The sequence below is a fragment of the Muntiacus reevesi genome, chromosome 13 (assembly GCF_963930625.1).
Source record: "Muntiacus reevesi chromosome 13, mMunRee1.1, whole genome shotgun sequence".
In the NCBI taxonomy this organism is placed as follows: Eukaryota; Metazoa; Chordata; class Mammalia; order Artiodactyla; family Cervidae; genus Muntiacus; species Muntiacus reevesi.
This window is the reverse complement of record NC_089261.1, coordinates 19,979,743-20,000,315: the sequence shown is the minus strand read 5'-3', so window position 1 is coordinate 20,000,315 and position 20,573 is coordinate 19,979,743. Positions and strand designations below refer to the sequence as shown.

Genomic DNA, 20,573 nt, shown 5'->3' with positions numbered 1-20,573 from the left:
TCATACACAAGAGGGAGAGACGGTAGGCTAAAAAGTCAGAGGGGAGGTCAGCTTGGCAACAAGGTTGCGGGTAGGGCACCTGGCCAGGACAGACGAGCGCCATTGGAGGTTGAGGCCACGAGCAGCAGCCTGGTTCCTAAAAGCCTCCTTCCTCCAAGAGGCCAAGATAGCTGAATTCCAGCCGGGGTCCAGCAGCAGCCTGGGACGCCGGCTGACCAGGAGCAGACTGTCTGCTCTGGATGCTTAACTGATCACCTGAGATGCTGCTGCGCAGACAGGGCAAGGGAGAGCAGTTTCTCCCCTCTGGATCAGGCAGTCCATCTTTCACCTCTCCCCAGGAACACTGCTGAGGTGGAAGAAAAACAGCCGTTACTGAGCACTGGAGCGATGGAGCAATTCAAATTGAACCAACTGGTGTTTTATTCCAGACAATGATGGCTTTGTCGGAAGATTGCAACAGCCCAACAAACCCTGCACGCCCCTCCTCATTTCTATCGCTGGTCCCCAGGACTTGGAGACACCAGGCTAAAAAGAGGGAAGAAAGTTACACTCAGAAACTAGCTGTGACGCAACAGAGGCAGGCCAGCTGCCATTCAGCAATGACACATCACCCAGGCTGGCTGTTCTGCAGTCGTGGGGCTCCTGCTGCTCCCGGGACATATCTGAGTCTCACACACTGATGCACTTCCAGGGATCCTGGCCAACAGAGAACACAGGGCTGAAGCGTCAAGCTTGTTTACAGTGCTGCTGGGTCACTGTTCCAGTCCATTAGGGGGGCAGCTTGCTCGGGATAGTTTTTGCATTCAGTCTGGACTACGCTGTTATTTCTCTCTTGGTTTGCCTTAGCCAAGGAAACTCACTTGCCCTTAGATGGACACTGCTGTAAGGACTCTGGCTTCCCAGGTGGCACCAGTGGTAAAGAACCCGCCTGCCAGTGCCAGAGATGTAAGAGACACGGGTTCGACCCCTGGGTAGGGAAGATCCCCTGGAGAAGGAGATGGCAACCCACTCCAGCATTCTTGCTTGGAGAACTCCAGAGACAGAGGAGCCTGGTGGGCTACAGTCCGTGGAGTCGCAAAGAGCCGGACACGACTGAAGCAACTTAGCACACAGAGCATTAGCACACTCAGGACCTCAGCTAGAGCCACCGAGCCGAGGGGGCTGCTCCTAGCTTTCTGGAAGTCTGAAAGCTGCCACCCTCTAGGGCAGGAACCGGAGAAAATTCTCTCTGCAGGTAAGAGCCAGGGGGTGACAGAGACCAGAAGATGACAGTATTTCTCACCCCCCGCCCCACCCTGCTCACTTCATCCATACTTTACCAATCCGTGGCAATCACCTCAAATGACCACAAACACACCCATGGCTCCAGGAAGCCAGCAATTGGCATGAAAATAAAGATAAGCAAACAAACTTATCGGGCAAAAAAGCAGCTGGCTACATACAGGCTGTGCCAGCTCGACTGTAATCAGCAGGTCTCTGGCTGGCTGCTGTGGGAAGCATCCGGAGAAGGCCGTGCCCACCAGGTGAGTTTCCTCAGCACCACCTGCCTGCCAGCTCGCAGGTACTGTGCAAGGACATCGTCAAAGACAAGCCAGGGGCTGAGCTGATAGCTGGGTTCTCTGCTTTTCTGAGAGCTTTTTTCCCAGGGAACAAAGTCTTCTGCCAAGGTTTCTTGTGGGGGGAAAAAAAAATCATGAAATTCAAAACTAAGAAGAATTGAAAACTGGTCCAATCACTAGGGAGCCAGGCTGGGAGAGAGCAGGGAAGCTAGGGCAGGCTCTGCTGGGCTAGGAGACGGGGGTCACAGTGAGGAGCTCTGGGCTAGGATGCAGCCAGTGAACCTGGATGCTCCAGGGGCAGCCGAGCCTTGCCACTGGGCCTAGGGAATCCTAACAACCTCATCCAGAGTTTAAAACATCACCCAAGTACTCTGCCTTAGATCAGACCCCTCACCACATGCTCTTGCCACCAGTGTGGGTGGGCAGACAGATGGAACCACAGAAACCCCACAAGAGATCAGGTTGACGAGTAAGGATGCCAGAGAGCCAGAGATCAGCATCTCTGCACTTGATGGGATGGAAAGTACTTAAACTTTTCCAGAGAGTTGAGTGAGCTCTTCTTTCCATGTACCAAGTCATACTGGCATCTGCTCAGTGACTCGCAGGGACATGCATCCACGTGGCCCCTGGTCTCAGGTGAGCGTGCCCCAGCTGGGCGGGCTCACAGCTGGAACCACCAGCTTTCCTGAAGCTCAACGCTCTTCCCCTGCCTCTGGAACAACAGAAGGTCGAGGGCCGGCATCCACCTGCTGGCAGGAGTGAGGAGCCCTGGCCTCGGGGTGGGGACGAGCAAGCTCGGCCTGGGTCCAGGCATGCAGGCAGGCATGCTGCTGTGGGCTGTGTCAGACACCCTCCCCTGTGTCCCCTGCCCCTCTGCAGGCTGGCGGTGCAGCCAGTCTTTCTATCTCCAGCTCGAGGTCCAGAGCAAAGGCTGTTCCTGGGCTGCAACCTGCTCACCTCCACCCTCCACACACACCTCAGCCAAGCGGGTGGGGGCAGGGGACAGGCCAGGCCGGGGAACCCTGACCCTTTTCTTCAACGGTCCTGCTGAAAGGTTCTCAGGGAGAGAGTTCTTCCTGTGAGGAAGGAGGAGCAGGCAGAAGGATGTTTTCAGAGAAAGTAGGGATAAGAGAAATGGAACAGGGGCTCAGGAACACAAAAATCACGTGAAATGGTCTCAAGGTTCACCAGAGAGGGATTCCATAAGTGACAGTATATCCACACATGAAATACTACTCAGCCACTAAAAAATACTGCAGATAAGTATTTGGGAGAGGCATTCGTGATCTATTAAATACAAAAACAAAACACACTTATTCCACCTGAAAAATAAAAACCCACAAGGTCTGAGAGAATAAACACCAGGGAAATAATAGTGGTTATCTGTGGGTATTAAGTTTGGTTGTTTTTTTTTTCCTGGAAGGGGACCCAGAAATACAGTCAAAATCCAAAAAGTAAGGTCCTAAGCTTAGAAGCTTCCTGGCCTTCCCTGGTGACTCAGACGGTAAAGCAGCTGCCTACAATGTGGGAGACTCGGGTTCAATCCCTGGGTTGGGAAGATCCCCTGGAGAAGGAAATGGCAACCCACTCCAGTATTCTTGCCTGGAAAATCCCATGGATGGAGGATCCTGTTAGGCTACAGTCCATGGGGTCGCAAAGAGTCGGACATGACTGGGCAACTTCACTTCACTTCACAAGCTCAGAAGAGTAATACCCCCAACCTCTCAGTGAGCATGCTCACTGTCGCTCTGAGAAGTATAAACTCTATTTCAATCTGGCTCAGGAGCAAAGTCTTGGCCTTTAAGAACCATAAAGCTACTTGCCAACACCTCTGTAGATCAGATCAAATACAGAAAAAAACTTCAAGAGGTGGAAAGCCTCAGATCGTGTGGAAGGTGGCTGCGTGGGAATGTGCGTGTGTGTGTGTGTGTGTGTGTGTGTGTGTGTGTGCGCGCGCATGTGCGTGCGCTGGGGAATGAGTTCAAAGCAAGTACATCCCCTCCTTTCTTAACCACCTCAAACACACACACACACACACACACACACACACACACAGTTAACTGCAAAGCAGAGCCAGAGGCCTGTAACACAACATCCAATGTGCAGGTTAGAAACTTTGAAAAACAGCCAAGTGAGAGGCCTCTTCTATCTAACTTCAAGCTATAATTTTGTTTCAGTGAAAACCAAATCAACTGTCTGGAGTTAAGTCAAATGATTATCCCTTTCCTCCACCCTGGAATCACCCAATGAAAACAGCTCTGCCCCAGGCAGGTCTGGTGGTGAAGTTAAGGGATAACAGTTAGAAATGAAATGTAAAATGATGAGTAACCCACTGTCCAAGAACTTCCTGTGGAGAAGTGAAGTGAAGTCAACTCTCCACCCCCAAATCATGATCATTTAAAATAACTGCCCTGGTTCCTCATAACTCTACAAGTAACTGTCTACCAGGAGCACACACACCTCTGGGGTTTACCAGGAGGACAGTCTTGGATTTTGTTTTCAGAAGATGATGGTCCTGTGACCATATGAACATAAACATGACGTGAAGGTACACCTAAGAGTGAGAAAACCTCACAAGATATCCCCTGTGCCAGGGCTGCCCTTGTGGCAAAGAGCACCACACACTCCTTCATCTCTTAGGCCAAGACTCAGTTCTAAACGAGATGCAACCGTGGGACTTCCCTGGCAGTCCAGTGGTTAAGACTGCACTTCCAATGCAAGGGGGTGTGGGTTCGATCCCTGGTTGGAGAACTAAGATCCCACATACCGTGTAGCACAGTCAAAATAGATTTTGAGAACAAATTAAAAAATAAAAAGAAAGGCCAATAGATAAACAGATGCAACTGAGATTAAACTCATTTCCCTAGAATTCCTAATACTTGAACTCAGACCCAAGGTAGAAATGGAAATGTAGAGTTCACATATAAATTCAGAGTTCTTCCAATTTTCAAATAAGCCAGAGCTCGTAACACTGAGCTCACATTCCCAAACAGCTAGAGTCACCTGGAGCTGGGTGATGGTTGCCCCCAGGTGGAGCTGGCAGGTACCCTCCAATTCACCACAGACCCCCCCCCCCCGCCCCCAACTCCCTGCTGCCCGTCCATCAGGCAGGCCTGGTCAACTGCAATTTATAGTTGCAGGGTTTTCATAATAAGTAAGTGCTTGTCTGTAACCATGACTCCATCAGAAGCCAGGAAATAAAAGACAGCAAATGTCCTCTTTGCCTTACCGATGACCCTCACTTTCACCTCCTGACCCTTGTGGGCATTTGACTTTGTGACCCCCTGACCCAGACAATGTTAAAAGGAAAAAAGGCCTTAACAGGATAACCTTAGGGTGATTTGTGGAGCTTTGAGGTAACCTGGAGAGCCGAATTCCTGAGTCGATTTTAATCTAGGGGAAATGCTCAGGGTAGGTCACCTTCCCAAGCAGTCTCTCATTTACTGTACACAGAAGAGATGGAAGAGAGAGACTCTTGGAACTCCTAGACACTGACATATTTGGCATTTAAGATCTCAAATAAGACTCCTGAAAGATAATGCTGAAAACCTAAATGGTTTGGGTTTTCTGTTGGTGGTGTTTTTTATTGGAGGGTAAATGGTTTACAATACTGTGCTGGCCTCTGCCATACACCAACACGAGTCAGCCACAAGGATACATATGCCCCCCCCCCCCCATGAAGCCCCGCCATCTCCCTCCCCGTCCCACCCCCGAGTGTTGTCACAGAGCACTGGGTGGGGCTCCCTGTGTCACAGAGCAAGTCCCCACTTGCTATGTGCTTCAAATACGGTGCCACCCTCCCCTTCCCCAGGGCGCCCACAAGTCTGCTCTATGTCTGTGTCTCCACTGCTGCCCTGCAGATAGGTTCATCAGTACCATCTTTCTAGGTTCCACATTCATGCGTTAATGTCCAATGTTTGTCCTTCTCTTTCTGACTTACTTCATTTTGTATAACAGGCTCTCAATGGAATACTATTCAGGGACCAAAAGAAAAAAAAAGAAGAAGAATGCATCCGGGTCAGTCCTAATGAGGTGGGTTTTTTTTAATAACAGCTTTATTGAGACATGATTTACACACCAAAAAATTCACCTCTTAAAAGTGTTCACTGGGAGAAGGAAATGGCATCCCACTCCAGTATACTTGCCTGGAGAATCCCATGGACAGAGGAGCCTGGCAGGCTACAGTCCATGGGGTCACGAAGAGTGGGACATGACTGAACCAACTGAGGAGGCACACAGCCTTTGTTACATGTAAAATGAATACATTTACTTAACACTAATTTACTGAGACCTATATGTATCAAGCACAGAAGTGAAGAAAACAAATAAAAATCCTTCCCTTCAAAAAAAAAAAGTGTTCACTGGTTTCTAGTATAGTCACAATACTATAAAACATGACCATCATCCTAGAAGATTCCTGCTTTTCCCCAGTATTTCCCTCTTTAACCTCCCTCACAAGCAAGTACTGATCTGATTTTTTTCCACCTCAGATTAGCTCTGCCTTTTCTAGAACTTCACATAAATGGAATTAGTATCTAATCTCTTGAGTAAGACTTGCGTCACTCAACGTAATGTTTCTGACACATACCAGAAGCTTGTTCCTTTTTATCGCTCAACACAGTTTACTCCTAAGGCTGTATCTCTCAAATACACAAGGACCATGGAAGAAAAATAAGATTGGTAAATAAAAATAAGATTGGTCATTTTAGTCTAACCCTCACGTCCCCTCTCACTTTTTCTCTTCTTTTACAATTAAAGACATCCCGCTTACAGGGCCGAGTGACACGCTAAGCAACCAGCGGCACCACTGTCGAGTGGTGTCTGATCCATCATCTTTCCACCATATTCACTGCAGTTCCTGGTTTCACCTTGTAAGGAAGTCCCGAGCTGAATCTGTAAGAGAACTTTACTACTGAAAATGGAGTATCAACATCCAAATAACGAAGCTACTAAGCTTCCCCCAAAAACGTGCCTGTCAGTGAGTGAATAAACAAGATGTGGTATAATGACACAACGGAATACTGTCCAGGAATCAAAAGGAACAAAATATGGATGCACACTATAAACACGGATGAACCTCGCCAACCTCATGCCAAGTGAAAAAAGCCAGACACAAAAGGCCACAAACAGTATGATTCCATTTATATGAAATGTCCAGAAAGGGCACAGACAAGCGGATTACAGACACAGAAAGCAGATTAATGGTTGTCTGGGGCGAAGGCAGGACCTGGGATTAAACATAAAAGAGCATGAGGGATCTTAGTGGGGTGACAGAATGTTCTAAAATTGATTCTGATTATGCCTACACAACAAAAAGGAAATCAATGACTGGCACATGTACAACGGCGGCATCTTAAGGTACACGAATCCCATCTTGATAAAGTAGTATCTGCACACGTGGAAGAAAGTCCTGCTCCAAGGCAGAGAAAGATCCGTTTAATAATGTGAACAGCAACAACAACAAAATAATAATTATTTAAAGAACAGAGGAGCCTGGGTAAAAGGCCCTGCTACTCAGCTGGAAAATTGCTGTTTCAAACAGCAAGCTAATATAATCATGCACTGTTTTAAGAACTCGTTGAAAGGGTTTCACTCTAATAAATAAGAGGGATTTATAAAATCACTTTCTCTAGCAAGTGCAGTGTCTAGCCCTCTGGGCTGGTCCCAGAAAATGAGGAAGTCTGTTTGCAAATGGGCCAGTGACCCCCTGAGCACAAGAAGGGGTTGCTGTTTTTTAAAAAGCCAGAACACTGGGGAAATATCTGGAAACTAGTTTAATTCTCCTACTTTCTACCGAAGCAGCTGTTTTTTGTTTGATGACTGTCCCATGGTGACGGAGCACAAGAGGCCATCGTCTTCCCTGATGGCCTGTGCCCACAAGCCACAGAGGGAAGGAGTGGTAACTGGCTTTCAGAACAGACCCTCCTACGCGCACAATAGTCCTCAACAGTGAAGCAGTGCGAACCAAGTCCCCTCGGGTCCCCTCTCCAGTGCCGTTCCCACCAGCAGCCTGGTTCTCCCTGATATCCCTTTCTGAGCTCTTTACTTCCAGGCCCCACTCTTCACTGTTCCTCAATTGGATTCTTTTTTGTTTTCTTTTCTTTTTAATTTTTACACTATCACTTCTGAGACTCAAAAGCTATAGACAAGGAATTCTGTTTCTGGAATTATTCCTCCAGATCTTGGACATCCTTCTTGAGCTACCAAATAAGCCCTTCCGCCCTGCCTCCTTCTAGAAGGCTTTTCTGATAGTGCAGTCCAACCCCAAACACACTAAGGATGCTCGATTTGGAGATGTTTACTCGTAGGGCCTTCAGGACCAGGTGGTACTCCTCTACCACAACCAAACCAAAGGGAGTAAAATTATCGTTCAGGATATGAGAGTATCTGTTTCACAGAAAGCAAAAGTAAAAACCACTGCCATTCCAAACATAAGCTCAAAACGCCAAAACCTCCCATGGCCAACCAGTCCCTTACGAGGCACAAGAGAGGTTAGGGAGATGAGATGGAGCAGCCAGGACAGAAGAAAGAATCCCAGTACTCTGGTGACAGTGAGGACCACCCTGGACTGCAGAGCCCCCAAAACTGACAGCTCCTCACAGCCCCTCTGAGGGAGCTGCCCCACCCATAGCCACGCAGCCAAGTCAAGTGCTCAGCTCGGGTCCTCAACACAGCTCACGTTAGTCACACAGCTGACGGGGCCCCCATGGCTCAGACCAAAACCCTCAGGGTCACTGCTGATTCTTTGCTTACACCCCCACATCCTTTCCACCAGCAAGCCCAAACCCACCCTGCATCCACGCATGTCTCACCACCTCCCTGGCCACCATTCTGGTATCAGTGCTTCCCCCGGCCCTCCTGTCCCCTGGTCCCCACTGCGCAGACTCAACAAGCCGGCTCCCCAAAGCAATGAACGGAATATCCTAACCTCCCACCTCCCAACCAAACCCATCTCCCCCTCTCCTCCCCCACTCGCCCTGCCCTCAACCTGCTGGCCACCCTGGCCTTCTTCCTAGCCCTGGAATGTGCCTGATTCCTTCCACCTTGGGCCTCTGCCTCAGGCTCGTCCACCGCCTGGAATGACTGCCCTCGGCTGGCTCCTACTCACCACTCGGGTTTCAGTTCAACCTGAAATGTCAGCCCCTCGGAAGACTTCTCCGACCCGCCAAGATACAGTGTCCACCTACCCTCCCCCACCCACTATCACTTTCCATCTTCTGGTGTGGTTGATGTTCTTTGCGGTAGGAACGATATAAATCTGATTTGCTTACTGATTCCTTCAACTGACTATAGACTCCATGACTTTACAATACCTGTAAGTCAGGTCACTGCGCCGAACACCTTAAGCACTCACATAGCTGTATGCCACCTACATCCCAATAAAACTGAAAACACAAAAAGAACGCACAGGCCATGTCTTGTTTACTGCTGCATCCCCAAGGGCGAGAACAGGGCCTGGCACCCATCCGAGGCCTGATTAATACTTTTGAAAGGAAAGGGCATCCCGTGCAAGACACATTAGACGCTCTGGGGCTAGATGCACCCTCTGGGGTCCCTGAGATTCTGATCAGAGAGGGCGGGGCCTGCTGGTCTCTCTCTCCAACACTTAAGCTGGAGACTGCGGGCTAATTCAAGTAGACAATTGGCACAGAGCACTGATGGTAACAGGAAGCTCCGAGCAGGTCTGTGTGCGAAACTCAGGCCACCGGTGAGCTCCTGTCAGGCAGCTGCAGAAGCCCCCATAGGCAGGGGCTTTGAAGCAGAGGAGGACAGGGGCAGGTGAGAGCGCCAGCTGGCAGCAGAAGTAAGACCCCAAAGCAAAGCAGGGTCTGAGAGAGGAGCTGAGTCACTTGATGGGGGTGAGCCTTAAGGAAAGGGCAAGCTCCCCATGCTGACGGACCACCGCAGCCTGGGACCCCTCCAGAACCCACCGAGGTCTCGCAGTCCTAGGAATCCTGGAGGTTCATGAACACACTTCCTGATCCCCGCAGTAAACCCCCATTGCAAGGGCCAGCTTGAGAGGGGCCCTGATTCCTGAGGCCAAAAGGGCTCTGCCTAAAACTTAAGCCCTGTGGCCTGGAATTCTAACCACAGACAGAATTCCAACAAGATAAAAAATATAAAAAAAAAAAAAAAAAAAAAATATCACCTAAGATATCTGCTGTCTGAACTGCACATATTAGACCCAAGAGGTAACTCAACTATGGGCAATAGGAGCTCACACTCTGAATTTTTCATCAGCTGTATATGAATCCTTAAAGATACGTGCTGTTAACTTTCTACAATACCCTATTCTAGGAACTGTGCTGGGGCAACAGGATAAGACCACTTTACAGACTTCCTTTCATAATGAGGGGCCTCCTATCATTAGATCCCCTGAAGCAGTCAGGGCCTAATATGCTTCGCACAGTTTGACACAGCCACAGAGTGGACTGCTCAGCTCTTCTGCGGGGGAAGGAGCCTGAAGAAAGACTTTCAGACCTGGGTTATATGCTTAAAAACATCACCTGGAGAAACTGTTGAGGACATTCCCGGGTGGCAGAGTGGTTAGAAACTCACCTGCCAATGCAGGGGACATGAGTTCAATCCCTGCTCCGGGAAGATCCCACATGCTGCAGAGCAACAAAGTCTGTGGGCCACAACTACTGAAGGCTGCTTGCCTAGAGCTCGTGCTCCACAGTAAGAGAAGCCTCTGCAATGAGAAGCCCATGAAGAGTAGAGAAGGCCCACGCAAAGTAACGAAGACCCAGCGTAGCCAAAAATAAAATTAATTAATTAAAAACAAAAAAATTATTGAAACCAGTCTGTATTAGTTTCCAACTGCTGCTGTAACAAATGGCCACAAAATTAGCGGCTTAGAACAATGCAAAGTTACTGTCTCACAGTTCTAGAAGTGGTCTCTAGAACTGGGGCTAAAAGCAAGATGTCCACCGCACTGGCTTCCAGAACTCAAGGGGAGAATCTGGTTCCTTAACTTTTCTAGCTCCTAGAGGTTACCCATGTTCCTTAGCTCACAGCCCCTTCCTTCATCTTCAAAGTCAGCGACTTCAGGCCAACTCCTTCTCCTGCTAGTTCTCTCTTCTGCTTTCCTCTTCTTTTTTTAAGGACCCTTGTGACTGCACTGGGCCCACCCAGGCAATCCACAATAATCTCCCCATTTTAGAGGCAGCTGATTAGCAACCCTACTTCCTCTCCTATGTGACCTACCGTATTCGCAGGTCCAGGGAATGAGTACGTGGCCATCCTGGGACACCATTCATCTGCCTCCCATCTCAGGTTGTGTGGGCCCCCCCCACAAACACCACCCCATGGTCCCACTCCACACCAGCACCCCTAGAGCAGGGTTCCACAAGGTCCACCAGAGGAGAGTTTATGATGTTGGTCACTAGACCCTGAGTTTCCCTATTCAATTCCATATATTTATCTTAACCGCTTAGTATATTTCAGACACTGTGAGACTCCATGGGAAAGTCAAAGGTGAAGAGAGCAGGAAAACCACGTCAATGTAAATAAAGATACGAGGCACAATCAGCAAGACCGTGGATTTGCCTGGCATCGAGGGGTTCCCTCCCTTTGAGAGGCACCACCGGGCCACGGGCACTTGAGCTGAGGCTTGAGGAAAGGGCAGGATTTCACCAGTGGGGAAGGGTGGCACGAGGAAGGGCACGGGGTGGCCTAAAGGCACTTGTTTTCCCCATCTCGGTCCCCCTCTTCCAATCCACAGGAACTAGCACTTCTACCTTCTCTCTTACAGAGCTGCATGCTTCTGTGAGCAGACAAGGAGGAGACTTTTCAGCTCCAGAGACATCACCTTGGATAAGTTGCCTCACTTCCCAGCAACAGGGCAAATTAATTTTGTGCCATTTCTTTTTTTTTTTTTTTGGTTTAAAAAATACAAATCCCACCAGCACCTGCCTGAGAGGGCTACTGCTACTTAGGATAACGTAGAGACTCTAGAACACAGTAGTTGCTCAGTTAGTGTGAATTTCCTTCCCGCCAGCGAATGACTTCCCTCCATCCTCTCTTCCACCCCCTTTCCCCAGGCTCTTCCCAATCTGATCACCCTTCTTTGCCCTTCCATCTGGATGGCAATCAGCCAGCCAGCCTCTACACAAACAGGAAATTTGTCCTGGACCACCAATGAGAAGAAGACAGGTAAAAGGTGAACCGTAGGAAGGTGAACTGTAACTTATGACAGGTAACACAGGGAGGGGGGGATATGTACGAAACCCTGATGACACAGGAAACTGTCCACACTGATCCTGATTCTGCAAACACACATACACACACACACACACACACACACACACACTTTGGGACTGTCCTCACTGCTGCTGTTAGACCTGGTTCACGTTGTTTATCACAACCCTTGCTAACTGTTCTACAACTGCCTGTTTATCTGTCCCCCACTCCAAGTCTGTGACCTTCTGGAGGACAGAGACTATTCTTTCTCATCTCTGTAGCCCTCACTCCATCCCAGCACAGCCCTTTAATGGACACTACATAATGATTCAAGATCAAAGAAAGCCCAAGAGGAGAGAAACTGCTTCTCTTCGGCATGGCTGCAGAAGAGAAAAACCAGTTTAGTCATCTGTGTGCACGGTTCTCATTTACAACTAGTTACCATGCCCAGGACTAGAAAGTTCTTCCTTGGAAAACTTAATATTTAGAGGACACGTTGCTTTAAACCTTAAATCCCTGGCTGTCAGGAACAGTGGGTAACTATAGTATGTATAGTCAATCCTAAAGGAAATTAGGACTGAATATGCATTGGAAGGACTGATGCTGAAGCTGAAGCTCCAACACTTTGGCCACCTGATGTAAAGAAGTGACTCATCAGAAAAGACCCTGATACTGGGAAAAGATAGAAGGCACAAGGAGAAGAGGACACACAGAATAAGATGCTTGGATGGCATCAATGACTCAATGGACATGAGTTTGAGCAAACTCCGGGAGTTGGTGATGGCCTGGTGTACTGCAGTGCATGGAGTCGTGAAGAGCTGGACACAACTGAGCGACTAAACTGAACTGATACATACATATACAGGGCTACAGTTTAGAAACTTGTATTCCAAGACTACCTTACAGATCCAAATTTAAAGTTCTCCTCAATTATCCACTGGAGTGGAGATCCACTGTCCAGGGACTTCCCTGGGGGTCCAGCAGCTAATACACCACACTCCCAATGGAGGGGGCCCAGGTTCGATCCCTGGTTAGGGAACTAGATCCCACATGATCTAGCAACTAAGAGTTCATATATTGCAACTAAGAGCCGGCGTAGCCAAAATAAATGTTAAAAAAGAAAGAAAGAAAAATAATTTTAAAAAAGAAAGAAATCTACTGTCCAGAAAGCTACTGTTTATCTCTAAATATATAAAAGAATCATCTCTCCCCTCACCCCACAGATATTAACAAAGGTCCCTAATAAAGTTACATAAAAAGGTAGAAAAGTGAAACCAAAACCAAGCCCAGAAAGCTACCTACTAGATGTGTTCAGAATCTGCGTGGGTGATTTACATGTGTGACATTCCTCACAATGTTAAGAGGGAAAGAACCATGAACTATGTTCTAGAGGACATAGCTCCACTGTGAGGCTTCAGAGAGTATGGACAAGCCAAGAATGCATCCATTTAGCATCTGTCAAGCAGGCATTTAAAAGCCACATTAGGGACTTCCCTGACGGTCCAGTGGTTAAGAATCTGCCTTGCAATGCAAAGGACATGGGTTCGATCCCTGGTCAGGGAACTAAGATCCCACATGCCAGAGAGCAACTCAGCCTGTGTGCTACAACTACTGAGCCCTTGCACCGCAAATGGAGAATCCACATGCCGCAATGAAAGATCCCCCATGACACAAAGAAGATCCCACATGCCACAGCTTAGACGCAACACAGTCACATAATAAATGAATATTTAAAAAAAAAAGCCACATTAAAGACCCCAGTCAGATATGTTATTTCCCTTAGTTTATGGATGAGAAACTTGGGCTCCTAAAAAATGTCAGCTGAATGATGATGCAGAAGGGATTCAGCCCATTAAACCTCCTGTTGCTTCTTATTTGCCAGGTACTAGACCCATTTACCGGGTTTCCCTGATGGCTCAGCAGTAAAGAATCCGCCTGCAATGCAGGAGACACAGGAGATGTGGGCTCAGTCCCTGGGCCAGGAAGATCCCCTGGAGGAGGAAATGGCAACCCACTCCAGTATTCTTGCCTAGAAAATCCCATAGACAGAGGACCCTGGCAGGCTACAGTCCAGGGGGCTGCAAAGAATCGGACATGCCTAAGAAGTGAGGCAGACCGATTTATAGACATTATCTCAGTTAACCCTCACTTCCATCCTGCAGGGACACCGTACTCTCCCCACGTCCCCAGTGGCGGACAGGAAGCTTTAGAGAAGGCAAGCCATGAATTTCTAAGCTCTGCCTTGGAGAGAGGCAACTTCTTCCTCTTCCATACATCCCAACAATTGACCTCAGGCTGTAGGACCAAATCAAGACATTTCACTACAGGGGACTTTTTTTAGCATCATGGTGTGGGAAGGACATGGATTTTAAGGCCAGCTACAGGAAGCTGGAATCCGTCCACACTGTTACCTGTCCAGGTGGACCACAGGGCACCCCACACTTTCCCCAGCTGAAGTCAGTCTTGCCAAACTCTTCAGCAGTTCAGGACTTTGCAAGTTCAGGGACAGATCATACCAGAGTCCCTAGTCCACTTCACACGACTGGGGAAAAAACAACCACAACTTCCCCGGCCCTTAGTTCCTCCTCCGAAAGAGCTGCTGAACCTCATCTGGAAACAGCTGGGAGGCAGCAGTTAACAGGAAACCAAACCCCCCAAAAAAAAAAAAAGTACAGAGTGTACCAGGGAGAGTTAGGCAGCTAGAACGAAGAGGCCGGGGGACCGACAGGAAGTTGAAGTCAGAAAGAGCCCAGGCCAGAAACAGACAGAAGAGGAGGAGGTCCAGCTGTCCAGGAGAGGAAGAAAACCTGGAAAATGGGGGTGAAGGCTCTACATGGTCCTGAAAGGGAAGTGAGGCCGCCTCTGGGGTTGTTTTCTTTCCTCCCTGCCCCCCATATCGCAACCCTCCTTCTCTGAAAGCCAGTGAGCAGTTTTCATAGGATAGCTGAGGTCAGAAACATTTCTGTTCTCATGCTGCTTTCTGGGCCAGAGGCTGCGGCCCAGATAACTGGTTTTGAGTCCTTCTCCTGTCAATTTGTACCCATGTTCCACGCTGCCAACTAAATTCTGGGGCCACCCCAATTAGCCTCAGGCAGAGAGGGACATGAAGAGCATCTTCATGAGAAATTACTAGGCGGATGCCCACTGGGGGACCAGCAGTGGCAGGAGACTCTGCACAGGGAGTGACAGCAAAGCCGGACGGAGAATCAGCAAGGCTGGAGGTCTCAAAGAACAAGGTAAGCCTCAAATCAAACTAAGGGTGTATTTTGCAACCAAGAAAGTTAAATGAGCAATGGCTGGCTGCCAAAATATTTTTGAAAGAGTGGAAAAAAAAATACCATTACTAAAATTCTTTGGTGTCATTTAATAATACGCCTTCAGGTTATCCAAACTGAGGGCAGAGGGCAGACTGGTTTATTTACCCTTTAGCAGAGCTTAGGTGAGCACTTCAGCCCATGCCTCCTGCCACTCCATCGCCCATTCTCTCTTTGTATGCGGAGAAGTTTATATTAAAATAAAGGCGAGGATTAAGTTTGCTTAATAGAACACATTCCTATCTTTCACCTCCAGGTTTGTTTGAAAGTCCTCTCTCTCTCACTGTACCGTATGCTACAGTCGAGTTGAGTTTGATTCCAACGAAGCACTCAAAATTAGTAAGCAGGGCTAACCCTGGAGGAGGAAATGGCAACCCGCTCTGCTCCCATATTCTTGCCTGGAAAATCCCACGGACAGAGGATCCTGGCGGGTTACAGTCCATGGGGTCGCCAAAAGTCAGACACGAGTGAGCATGCACGCACGCACGCACGCACAAAGCGGGGCTAAAAGCGGGCAGAGGGCTGAGAACTCAATACCATTTGGGTTTAAAAAAAAAAAAATCTTCACAGGCTTGGTGCCAGCTCAAACTGGCAAGACCAGAGAATCAGAGCAGAGCCTAACCAATGTGCCACGCAAAGGGGGTGGGAGGAGAGCTCTGGGTAACTTACTGCAGCCTTGTGGCAAACAAACCATCAGGGAAGCCTTCAAGAGAGGAAATGGGGGCGGGCAGAGTGGGGGTGCATTTCAGGAACATAACAAAGGAACAAGTTGACTAATCATTTATTCCAGAGGGGGAAAATGCCACCGGGAGCTATGTATATCTAGTGTTTCAGCTTCAGGTAAATGTATAACTTGGGTATATTCGGGGCTCACTGCTTTCCAAAAAAAGGGGGGGAGGGAGGGAAACGTTCCTACTCCTCTTGATACTGTTTCTGGAATCTCCAAGGAAACTTTGTCTGAGCTGCCTGCAGCAGACACCTAAGACAGCCCCAGCCAGTCCAGTTACTAATGCAGTAATCTCCACTCTGCCGAGATCCTATCGTGAGCTTTGTGCAGGGCTGGGCTGCCCTGCACTGCAGCTCCTCCAAAGAAGTTCTGTTCCCGAGGTAGAAGTTATCCGAAGCAAATACCTGACAAACACACCGAGAAAGCGAGAGTGGAAAGGCATTTTAAGCCGGGAGGTTAAACCCAGGCACTTCTGTGACTTGAGGGAAAAAAGAGATCTCCGCCTAGAGCCAGAGCCATAGGTCAGGATGGTGTCTGGGATGCCTGCTCTAAACATCTCCAAATAATGTTTCAGGGCCAGCCCAAGGAGCCTCTCCAACTTGCCAGGGGGAGAGCCTCCACCACCAAGGGCTAGGGCTTCAAGTCTTCCTAGGAGGCACTTCAGGGCCCCTCCCAAGTGTGGGTGGGGGGAGGGCTTCCCAATCAAGAGAGTGTGAGGGAACCCAGCCTCCCTCACGATAAGAAAACTAGCTCACACTTAGAGAGCAATTAAATATGTGCCAGGCACTGAAATAAGCACTCTACCTATTTCATGCCATCCCCACAGCAGTCAACGGAGGCAGGTAATATTGTCACCCTCTATAAAAGGAGGAAACGGGCTCGCAGATTTTACACAATCAGTAAACCAGCGCTTAACCACCCTGGACAGGTGGTCCCAACCACTTCTCCCTGTTGCCGGAAACACACAAAGCTTTGAGGGGAAGGGTGGATAAAGTCAAGTAACACGAGGTACAGCCTGTATTTACACCTTTTTCTAGTCTGAAATCAGTGGCCTCGGGACTTTGAGGGGGGGGCGGGGGGTGCCTATCTGGGGAACGTGAAGCCGGAAGAACTTAAGCCCTGGCAGAGACAGGGAAGAGGCCAGGACCTCCATCCCTCTCGTTTCCACTCGGGACCCCAGACCCATAAACCCGCCGGATGGGGGAAGACCCAAAGGGAATGCCTGAAGCTAAGAAGTCCCCCGGCGGCAGCTCTCCACGCTTGTTTTGTCAAAGGAGCCCCGCCGAGAGGTGGGGCCGGCCGGGTTCCTACCTGTAGGCCAGGGTCATGCACTCGAAGAGCTTGGTGAGCGAGGCGTCGATGGACAGGTGGCAGGAGCTGGTCTTGCCGAAGCTGTAGGTCTGGCACGTCTGCTTGTTGACCGTGTCGAAATCGTAGCCCTTCTTGGGCGGGTGCTCCCGGTGCGGCGACGACACCATGAAGTGGCCGCTGTGGATGATCTGCTGGCGGCGCGGAGGCTCCTCGCGGCCCGACCCGGCCTTGGGCGGCGGTAGCGCGGCGCTCGCCTGGCCCCTGGCCGGGGTGGCTGCGCCGGAGGCGGGCGGCGGGGACGGTTCATCCGTGTCAGAGTCGTCGTCGTCCTCGGGCACCTGGGGCTTCAGCAGCACGGCGCGGCCCCGGCTGCGGGGCCGGCTCTGGGAGCACATGAAGACGTCGGCGGCCATGGCGGGGGCCCGGCTGGGGGCATCCCCCGGGGCGCGGGGAGACACAGGGGAGCTAGCGAGACGGGGCGCCGGCCCGGGCCGGCCCGCGCGCCGACTGTCCGCGAGCGCTCGGCGGGGCGGGAGGGGGAGGGCGCGGGCCGACAGGGCCGCCTCGGCGCCGGCCCCGGCGTGACGTCATTGGCGCGTCTCGGCCAATCGGGCGCCCGCGTCGGCCTCTTAAAGGCGCATGGGTCCTTTCCGTAGCTGGGCGGACAAAAAAGGGGGGGAGGGGGAGCCGGAGGCCACGCCTCCCGGCCCCGCCCCTCGCCATCCCCTTCCCTTCGGGGTGCTGCGGGACTTGGTGGCCAGGTGGTTTCACTCGCCAGTGGCTTGGCCTAGGAGAGGCGTTGGCCAAGCCGGTCGTGCAGACCCCGCCTCGCAGTCCGGGGAATGGCTCTGCCGCCTTGCTGCGGCCGAACGGGCGCTCCATGTGTTGGGTGGGGGTGGCGCTCCTTCCCCCTCCCAGGCCCCGCTTTCTCCTACGGGCCCGGAACTGTGTCCTATTGGCTCTTCCGAGATGTTGCTGGGCCCTGAAGGTTTCGTCCCCATTTTATTGATGAAAAGACAGAGTCGCTGAATACCAAAGGGATTTTCTAACGCGAAAGCAAGGTCAGTAACACTTCTCAACCTCCGCAGAGGTAGAAACTAGCTCTTTAGTTAAGACACTTTCCCGGGACATCGCAATGTGACAGTGGCAGAGCCAGCCACCAGCTCCTTTAACTACAACTCAAAATACTGTGATTATTGTTAAGATCTTAAACTGGGAGGGAGAACCAGCACCTGAACCCTTCCAAGAGGGGGAATTCGGAGCCATAATTGTCTTCTCTGTCAAATGGGGATTCCTATGCCTCAGAAAGTTGTGACAATTGAAAAATGACTATAAAATGCTTTGCACAGTGCCAAGCAAAGAATGAGCACTAAATAAACAGACTACAGACTGAAGGGACTGAACCAGCCAGACCAAAGGCATCTAGAAATTGCCAGTACTCAACCACTTTTGACTATAGAAACAGCGATTTCATATGGCCCAACATAATAGTTGACATGTATAGAAAGTTGTCAAGGGGCTCAAAGCCAGCTGGCAGTGGCCATGTAGGGTGGGCAGGGCAACTAACTAGAGGGCCAGTGGGGCCCCTGGGGCAGGCACTCCCATCCTAGTGTCTGCAGGGCCTCCGGAGTCCTCTATGGCTGCTCCTGTGCTCTGCTCTGAAGCCAGTTTCATTTCGAGATTTGGGTGGGATCTCAGCTCGATACCACACCTTCCTCCTGCCAGGGAGCATGTTGGGAGTGAAAGGGACAAATGACTCTTATCAAAGCAACTGTGCAAACTCCATCCCTGGGTGTCTTCAAGGAGGGAGAGGCCAGAGGGACCGGCAGCTGGTGTGAGTTTGAAGTCTCCTCCCTTGTCCAAACCACCACTCCCAACTCTGGTTGCAAATGTCTGAAGGGCAACTCTTTGAGTTGCCTTTCTTTATCTGAAGACTTTTCTTCCTGATAAACACTTAAATGCCCAGCCTCTTTTGATATGGCAATTCCACTTCTATAATTTTATCCTAAAGTCTGTGTGTGCATCATTTGTAAAGAGTGGACGTTACAAACAACGTGATGTCTAACAAGAGGGCATACATTGAATATAACATAGTCCCTAATATAATGAAATACTACATTTTAAATGATGCAAATGTATTTTTATTGACATTGGAAGATATCACATGTTGTTGGGTGGAAAGACAACTTTTAAAAAGTTATCAAGGGGTGGGAGGTGGGAGGGAAGTTCAAGAGGGAGGGGACATATACCTATGGATGATTCATGTTGATGTGTGGCGGAAACCAACACAATATTGTAAAGCAATTATCCTCCAATTAAAAATAAATAAATTAAAAAAAAATTATCAGAGGAATTCTCTGGTGGTTCAGTGGTGAGGAGGACTCCAAACTTTCACTCCAAGGGGCAGGGGGTTCAATCCCTGGTTGGGGAACTAGGATCCTACAAGCCACATGGCACAGCCAAAAAAAAAAAGTTATCAGTAGCTTGATGTCAATTTTAAAGAATTCATATATTTATGTGTGTATGTCAGAAGTGCACCATAATGTTAACACTGGTTATTTCTGGGTGGGGCAACTATTTTCTAATTCCCAAAAGAGACAATTATTACTTGTATACTTTTTCTTTGCAGTGTACTCTTTATTTCTCTTTGGTTTCTTAACACAAAAGGTATCTATGTGAAAGGATATGTTAGGTAGTTAGAATAGGGAAAAGGAGTCCAAAATGGCGGTGGCTGAAAGACCTGGAAGGGAAAACCTGCTAAAATAGAACAAAGGAAGGTCCGAGGACTGGAGTGAGAACCTCAGGTAAAACAAACAATGCTCCTGCCTAAGCCCAATTTGCATAGGACAGGCCCAGGGGGAACAAAAAAACATATAAAAAGAGGAGCCAAAGCCCTCTTCTCTCTCTCTCTCTCCCCCACACGATGGGGCGCTCTTCTTTTCCCCATCTTTGGATCGAAGTGCCCTCACACATCGAAGATGGATTTTCCTGCTATCATCTAAATAAATAGAGCTGTAACACTGAGCTGTAACAGTGATTTATTTAAGAGCTATAACACGGTCTGGCTTTAATGTCCATCACTCCAAATCTTTGTTGTGACAAGACAAAGAACCAAGGAGCATATACTCGCTTGACAGATATATATATATATATATATATATATATGTATATATATATATATATAATATGTAGTCTTTTTTTATGTTGACCATTTTTAAAAAGTCTTGATTGAATGTGTTACAATATTGCTTCTGTTGTTTATGTTGACTTTTTGGCCATGAGGCATGTGGGATCTTAGCTCCCCAACCAGGGTTTAAACCCTATACCCTTGGCATTGGAAAGTGAAGTCTTAACCACTGGACTGCCAGGGAAGTCTCTACTTAAAAAAAAAAAAATTTTAAGGCCCTTCCATGTGGCGTGTGGACCTTATTAATTGTTCCCTGACCAGGGACTGAACCCATGCTCCCTTCAGTGGAAGCG

At 49.2% G+C, this 20,573-nt stretch overlaps 1 protein-coding gene across 3 annotated transcripts in view; it reads right to left on the bottom strand.

Annotated features, from left to right (window-relative positions):
* The window catches only part of MLXIP (MLX interacting protein), a 59,972-nt gene extending 42,365 nt beyond the window's left edge, over nt 1-17,607 (bottom strand). For all 3 annotated transcript variants that reach the window (XR_010658890.1, XM_065904881.1, XM_065904882.1), the window contains exon 1: nt 17,094-17,607. Coding sequence is in view for 2 of the 3 variants with exons in the window: in XM_065904881.1 (XP_065760953.1) it covers nt 17,094-17,506 (413 nt within the window). In the remaining variant the exon portion in view is untranslated. The remainder of the gene's footprint in view (nt 1-17,093) is intronic.
* Between the last annotated feature and the right edge of the window lie 2,966 nt (nt 17,608-20,573).